Source organism: Rhagoletis zephyria, unplaced genomic scaffold (assembly GCF_001687245.7).
Source record: "Rhagoletis zephyria isolate East Lansing unplaced genomic scaffold, Rhagoletis_zephyria_1.1 Rzeph_scaffold_00228, whole genome shotgun sequence".
Taxonomy (NCBI): domain Eukaryota; kingdom Metazoa; phylum Arthropoda; class Insecta; order Diptera; family Tephritidae; genus Rhagoletis; species Rhagoletis zephyria.
In genome coordinates this window covers 1-8,138 of record NW_016157312.1, presented here as the reverse complement: position 1 = coordinate 8,138, position 8,138 = coordinate 1, and the positions used below count along the sequence as shown (strand labels likewise).

The 8,138-nt window shown below is 34.4% G+C and overlaps 2 protein-coding genes across 2 annotated transcripts; one reads left to right on the top strand and one right to left on the bottom strand.

The window, feature by feature from the left end:
* The first annotated feature begins 3,955 nt into the window (after positions 1-3,955).
* Positions 3,956-5,596, top strand: LOC108358257 (putative nuclease HARBI1). The gene is made up of 5 exons (XM_017609479.1): positions 3,956-4,174; positions 4,230-4,453; positions 4,506-4,862; positions 4,895-5,249; positions 5,475-5,596. Exons 1-5 carry the CDS (start codon positions 4,135-4,137, stop codon positions 5,594-5,596), a joined length of 1,098 nt encoding a protein of 365 aa, XP_017464968.1. The 5' UTR covers positions 3,956-4,134.
* Positions 5,597-6,280: 684 nt separating this feature from the next.
* On the bottom strand, positions 6,281-7,715 carry LOC108358256 (uncharacterized). The gene is made up of 5 exons (XM_017609478.1): positions 7,529-7,715; positions 7,361-7,470; positions 7,049-7,280; positions 6,483-6,665; positions 6,281-6,340 (listed from the first exon to the last, which is right to left on the bottom strand). The coding sequence occupies exons 1-5, from the start codon at positions 7,577-7,579 to the stop codon at positions 6,281-6,283; spliced, it is 636 nt and encodes a 211-aa protein (XP_017464967.1). The 5' UTR covers positions 7,580-7,715.
* Positions 7,716-8,138: the final 423 nt, after the last annotated feature.

Below are 8,138 nucleotides of genomic sequence, written 5' to 3'. Positions count from 1 at the left end.
TGTATGCATTTATATAGAAATTATGTGCAACATTTGTTCAGTTAAACTTATTTATTGTATGTTATTCAAATATTTACTTAATTTAATGGCTTTCTTTTTTTATTTTATTATTTAAATTCACTGGCGATCAAACCCAAGAGCATGTTCGACCTTTTATTACTTAAAGTAACATAACTTTTTAAATAATGAGCGGATTGCTTTGAAATTTTCAGCAATTTGTCCTTATTATCTAAGGTATAAAGCGTAGTATACAGAAAAATTAACAAGTGATTCACAGCAAAAACGCAAGGCAACTCTCTTCACTCAGTTTTGAACTTTTCTGTTTTGAGATTTTAGGAGGTATACATATATCAAGAAGATTGTGGAGACTCCTTTGCTTTTAATAGCGATTTTCATACGTCTGGGAATGCTCTCTACTCTGTTTTCTGTGGTTTGGCTTGGAAAATTACCCCATTACAATTTTACTCGCCTCCAAAGCTCTTCCATGTTACTGGAGCTCGCTTGTGCTATGCTACTCCTCTCTTGATCACAGCGCTCAATTTTTCGATAGCTTTGAGGTCTGGGATTTGTGCTGGCCACCATGTTAGACATTTTTCTTGGCATGGTGTTTTTGAAGATGCTGATGAGGTCTTTCCCAAAAATGTGCGTTTTTATCGCTTTGGAAACAATTAATTTTCGTTCCATTGGACCATATTCCCCCTTTTCAGTCCAAAAGCTCCAAGTCTCGTGACTTTTACAAAATTTCAGTAGCAGCTTAATAGCTTGGGATGTTTTACTTACTGGCATTTGGCGCCATGGGTTAATATAAAAGGTATAATGAACATATCCTCCAAAAAAACTTACAAAAGCGGAAAACCTGCGGAAGAAGTTGTTTGCCAGCAGGACGGAGATCCAAATGGTTCTGAAAATATTCGACACCGAAGGCTGCTTGAGCAAAATTTTCACGTAATGCAGTGGGCAGCACAAATCCCAGACCTCAACGCCATCGTAAAATTGAGCTCTGTGGTCAAGAGAGGATTAGCATAGCACAAGCGAGCTCCGAGTAACATGGAAGAGCTTTGGAGGCGAGTAAAATTATAATGGGGTAATATTCCATTGCATTCCGTTGCATTCCTTCATTTTAGGTAAAAATGCAAATCAACTCCTGCCATGATAATTCAAAAATTTAAAAGAAAACTTTGAAAAACGGTTGCATTCCTACATTTTAGATAAAAATTACATAGGAATATATGTGGGTCCAGCCAGACCGATGTGTTCCGAATGTGATGTATTAATCAACATGTCTATATATCTAGCTTTATATATATGATATATGTGGGTCCAGCCAGACCGATGTGTTCCGAATGTGATGTATTAATCAACATGTCTATATATCTAGCTTTATATATATGATACCGACATGATTTTTTACAGATTGTTAGTTCACTAAACATTAGTAAGCTACCTGTAATTTCAATCCTCTAGCTATATTTAAAGTACCTTTTTTTTGTAATTTGAAAATGGAAAAGGCCTGGCTGGGCTCATGTGTCAGACGAAGGGTTAATAAAATTGTATTATATATTAAATTGTGTGATTGATTTATCTATATTATTAGTTATTATTAAGCAGTATTGGTCTTGTCCCACCCGTAACAAAAAAAGTAAAAGTTGTTATATTTAATTACAGAAGTTGAAGTTGTGTTTCGGGTTTGTTACATAATGTTAGAACTTCATTGTCAATGTTTACCACAATTGCATTTTCGTTTCCACATAGTTAGATAAGAATAATTCAACAGTCAATCATGTCCCACCCACAGTTGCCAGAGGTAGGTTTACAGGGCTGATAAGCTTTATTTGTTTGTTGAGGTGGATGCAGGGGAAAAGGGCGGATGCGCGGACTGGTAATGACCTATATACCCTTGTGGTCAGCTGATTAAGTTAAGTGATTTTTTTGACCAGTTCTGGTTTTTTCTTTTGTTTATTTAATGTTTATATTTTTTTTTATAAAAGTCTAGCACATTACATAACCAGAACCACATAAATCCACATTTCAAACTTCGTACAAAAGTTATAAATTTCAACAAATTTTAACAGTTACACCCAAAAATTTTAAATTCTTTGTACATAATTTTTAGAAAAATTCTAGGTATGCAGTTTTATAGCTTATTTAATTTAAGTAGGAAAAGGTGAAAATTCAAGATGCTAGGAGATAGCGTTGATTTTTAATAATTTTTTTGGCTGACGGTGCTAAGCTTTTTCTTCTATATAAAAGGCACTATACTAAGATAAAACGTGAGTGAATTGAGCCCCTACTCTAGAAAAGCACTAATATATATATATTTTTTTAATATGGCTGCAACCTGTTAATAAAATTACTATATTCCAATCCTAATAAGCGTAGGCATCAATTCTGTACCGTCACTGTGAAACGAAAAGACTTAGCCTCTACATGCGCAATAATGTATTATTCTTCTGAGTAGGGTTGCCACCTATTCAAAAGTTAAAAGGTTTTCGTCGTTCGTTGGATTAAAAAATGAGGTACCAAATAAAAGTGCATGCCCTTCGCATGTACAAAAACTTTATTATTTTTTAAGTAGGGTTGCCAGCTATTTAAACTTACTATCTTCTATACATAGTAAAAGGAAAGTTGAGATATTTTGACCACGCCATTGAACGGATTTAGACGAAATTTTTTAAGTATATTCTGTATCGATAGGAATATTATCTTTAGTTTTATAGGGTTGCCACCTGTCTAAACAATTATAAGACCCGCACTGTTCATTGGATTACCAGAAATGAGATGTCAAATAAAATGGCCCGGCTCTTAGATGTTCAATAATGTATTACTTTTTGAGTAGCGTTGCCAACTATTTAAAATTTACTATTTCATTCGAAGATGGTATGAATGCAAAAAGTGAGATGTGAAGTGAAAAGGCTTGCCTCCAGATATTCAATAATGTATTACTTTTTGAGTAGGTTTGCCACGTTGTTAAAAATAATAAGATTTTCAAAGTTCATTGGACTAAAAAATGAGGTATCGAGTGAAATAAATGGTCTCCGGATAAGCTTTTATCTTTTTAATGGGGCTGCCACCTATTTAAGAATTAATACGCAACATACAATACGTCAAAATAGTTTTTTTTTAGGTGCTGTATTCTAAAAAGCGTAAGGAGCTGATGCTTTTTTGTTTGCATATGTGAGCATGAATGTATAGGCTACCTTTGTTGGGATTTCAGTGAGAGACAGAATTTATAAATCAGCTGTGCCTACTTTGATGTTTTTATTTCATTAGGTTCACGTACATATCGCACACTGCCTTCAAAACAGTCACAACTCAAAATAGTACGTTTGTCAGAAAATGCGAATAACTATTTCTTAGCACATGACAATCATATGGGCAATGGCGACTTTACCTTAGGTTTCTTAACAAATGATAACAAAAGTTTTCTCCAGCTTTTGCTGAAAGGTAAATAAAAGCCCTGTGTACATTTTTAGCGCATAATTTCAAAAATGCCAAATTTTTAGTTGTGACCCTTTTGAAGACGGTGTGCGATATGTACAAGTACTTTAGTATCTGCATATGTATGTATGTACATACACCCACTATAATTGTTCTTAAGTATTCAGTCAAAAATATTAGAAACACAAAATTCAAATAAAATACGCTTACTTCGATGTTTTTGTTTAGTTTCTTCGCGTATTTCTTTCCTCTTCTCTCCCTGGCTAATTTGAATATATGTATGTACATCTATACATAGTATAAAGGAAAGTCGATATTCTTTGTACGCGGTAATCTCGAGAACTGCTGAACGAATTTTGACGAGATTTTCTGTAATATATTCTGTATCGATAGGTTGCCACCTGTTAAGAAAATTACTATATTTAATTCTAATAAGCGTATGCGTCAGTTCTGCACCGTCACTGTCAATGAAAAAGACTTGCAGCCTAATTCATAAAAACTTATGAAATGTTTATAAAGACTTTATCATACTCATAGCCGAAAACATTATTCATAAACCTTTTATAAAGATAAAATACTCTTATAAACTTGATAAATTCTGTCAAAATTTATAGTGAGCATGAACCTTCTATAAGCTCATTAAAAGACAATTGTTTCAAAAAATTTGGAACTGTTAACATAATATACAGCAAAATAATGATCGCGATTGATGCAATACGTTTGATTGACGATATTGGTACGTATTTACATACATAGATGTTACGTGTTCATGTAATTCCACCTTGTCCTAGATCTTCTAACGCGCTCTACTCGCAAGGAAAAATCTTTCCAGGAACGAAGAGATCCATTTCTATTGAATGATGAGGAGTTTCGTATGAGATATCGCTTCTCTAAAGGTGGAGTGGAAAAAATTATAAATTTGGTGAAATCTGATATTTCCCTTGATAAAAGAGGCTTTGGAACTTCGCCTAAGCTACAAGTTCTCGTGGCTTTACGATGTTGGGGCCGCAGAGAAGTAATATTTTGAATTGCAAATGCTTTTACTTTATATTACTTATATAATACAGGTTCAGGGTGATGCAGGTGACCTCCATGGTCTAAGTCAGGCTACTGTATCCCGCATCTGTGTTAGGGTGGCAACCGCTCTCGCTAAGCATGCGGATAATATTATAAAAATGCCGGAAACTTTAGCACAGGAGCAAGCGCTGATGAGAAGTTTTAAGGCTGTGAAAAACTTCCCAAACGTTATTGGCGCAATCGATTGCACTCACATTAAAATTAAAAAAGTTGGCGGAGATATATCCCAATACTACATAAATCGAAAAGGATATTATTCATTAAATGTCCAAGTGAGTAATTTTGATTACAATTTGACTATAGAAACAAATAAAGAGAAATTGTATAGGCAGTATGTGATGCAAATCTAAAAATACGCAATATTGTTGCAAGGTGGAGAGGTAGTACTCACGATTGTCGCATATTTGACGAGTCATCCTTGAAAGCGAATTTCGAGGAAGCAAAGTTTAAAGGGCGATTGCTTGGCGATTCAGGGTATAAGCTCACACCATATCTATTCACACCCATCCTTAGGCCGCAGAATGAAAAAGAAGAGAGATACAATATTGCGCATATCGGGACAAGGAATGCAATAGAAAGATGTTTTGGCGTTTGGAAGCAGAGATTTCGTTGCTTACTAGATGGCATGACTGTTTCCCTGCAAAATGCAAAAACACTTATCGTCGCACTTGCAGTTCTACATAATTTTGCAATCGTTGAAAACGAAAACACGGAAGAATTTGTTAACAATATATGTATGTATTACAAATAACAAAACTTTGAAGATATACATAGATATATATATATATACAGGGTGTTCCCCCTGTCCATCCATCCCTTTTAAAATAGAGGACATGTTGTTTATTGGAAAACGCAAACAAAAATGGGATATATGTACAGGTTTTTACCAAATAACGGGGTGGATGGGTGGTCTAGGACATCTTGTATATTTTTGTGAAACATACATACATATGTTTCAGCACCATGCAATAATGCTATGCTAACACCCGACCGTTCACGTGATGAAATACCCGAAGGAAATCCAGCAAGCCAGAGACGAGCAAATATTATACTTAAAATGTTTATTGACAGCAATTTTTAAATTTCAAACAATACGCCATATAATTAATTAAAAATAACATATCGCTAAGAAATATTACTTGTTTTTTAATTTATTTTAACTTTGCTTCTTTTCATAAAATTCGCATTGCTTTTTTAGAATTTCATATTCCAAGTCCAAATTCCTTTGCTTCTTCCTTTCAGTTTCCATTTTCATTACATGCAACTCTTTCGTACACTTTAAGTTGCAATCCAAAATCATTTTTGTTGCTTCTACACCTGAAGGCTTCTGAAAAGTTTTATTTACATACAATTACATCTGTGACTATAAGAAATAACAGCTTAAGTCGAAAGGTAGATGTATTGTATAACGATTTTCCGTCATGCCTTTTCAAATTTGGGTTGTCTGTTTTGCATCGGCGTTGTGCCATCGCCACTGTCATGAAGATTCGTTTGACAATACATCAGGGTAGGAAACCATGCCGGAATCACCACCAAGCCAAGAGATAATCGATATGTAGACTTTAGTACAATGTGCCTTTCGCATGGTACACACATATGCTTGCGAATGTGTGCAGGTGCTATTTAAATACTATTGGGTGGTTCACAAGGTGTCGTACTTGGTAATTCCAAGATTCCCATCAAGTCTCATCAATGCTTTAGCTTGGGTAATAAAGATCACGGTGCTTTATTCTAATGTCAACCTTTAGTCACTAGCTGTTACTCCTTATACACATGCTAGTATATGGTTCAGCCTTATCGCCAATTCAATGTGAATAAATCGTTCCTATAATTTAAGGCAAATCAAAAATAAATTGGGAATACTTGTTTTTGCTTTGCTATATAATTTTTGGAAATATTTGTTCACAAGAAATTCGCAATAAGGGCCACTGTTTTTATCAAAGAAAAACGGCATGTTACCTGCTTACGTTTTTAGATGCCCTACTAGTATTAAGAGATGGTGTCTTTATATTTTCAACATTATGTTGGCTAGAGCCAACGATGTCTGTTTCCTGCATTACCTCCACTGCGTCTGCTTCGATATTACTTTTTTCGCATCCCTCCAATTCGGCGCTATTTTGTATGGGCAAGGATTCTTCCAATACTACAACCTGGAAATATATTTAAAATATGCAATACATACTTATGTACATACATATAGCATATCACCAACATAAATGCAGAAACCCGTATCTAACATCGTCACGTCACAGGCAAAAAGCCGTAAATAATAATGTTTTTCTTAAAACGATTTGGCGACTTATAATTCGATGAAATGCATCATCAAAAAGTAAAATTAGGATTTTTTGTTAGTTACGGTCTTTTTCTTTCATGTAACAATTTTATTTACGGCTTTTTGCATTTCCGGTGACGATATGTACGTATGTATAAATAAAAGTTGTAGTAGTAGCGAAACGATGCCACATTTATTATTTTGCTCTTGGTTAAGCCGAGATTTTGTTTAAATTGTGGCGCAGATCTTGACAATGTTTACCTGCTGACTTTTGTCCGAATCAAATGAATTGAAGTCGACAACAAACTCATTTGGCAGCCAAACGGAGATGTCTTCGTTTGATAATGGTTCAGCAACAGATTGCGCCCCACCGCCAGTTTTCAAAAGTTCACGCCTCTCTTTCGACTTCGCTTTTTTTGCCGTCATTTTCGCAATAGTCCACTGTGATTTCAATTGGATCACAGTTCGCTTAGTTGCACATATCTCATTGAAGCTGCAAGACAAAATGTTGAGCAAAGGATATTTCCCAAAGTAAAGAAATACGTATGAACATGAATATTAAGTTGTACGTACCTCTCTTGTAAGTCTCTCCAGGCCTCTTGTTTGGACTTATTTGAATTTGTATCCGTGTTCTTATTTTCAATAATGTCCACCCGTTCACGAACTAATTCTTGAAGCAAAGCCTTAAAAATTATATTAAACACAATGAATTATATTTTACATCCACACAATTAGGCATACCTTATCTTCCGCAGTCCAATTATCCCCCCTGTTCCGTTTCTTTTGCTCCATTGCTAATATAACTAAAGCGCTTAGTTAAATTATATTTCCAACAAATGAATGTTTATATTATTTTTTTCAACTGACTGAAAAGGTATTGACATTTTTCTAGCCAAACTTGCCGTATTTTTTTGGAGTTTTGATACCAAAGGCTTTACAAATATTTTGTAGTTACAAAACTACGTTTATATTACTATTTACTATTATACGTTTATAAAGCATTTTAAGTTTTTTTTATGAATTAGGCTGTTAGCCTCTGTATGTGTAATAATGTATCATCTTTGTGAGTAGGGTTTCTACCTGTTTGAAAACTATAAGATCTTCACCGTTCGTTGGTTAAAAAAATGAGATACCAAATGAAAGTGCATGGCCTTCGCATGTACAAAAACTTTAAGTTTTTTGAGTAGGGTTGCCACATATTTAAAATTACTTTCTTCTATGCATAGTATAAAGCAAAGGCGAGCTATTTTAACCACGTTACTGAATGGACTTAGACAAGTTTTTTTATGTATATAATAAACGGGGTACATGATGACATATTTCTTTCTCCAAATACGTAAATGTACATACA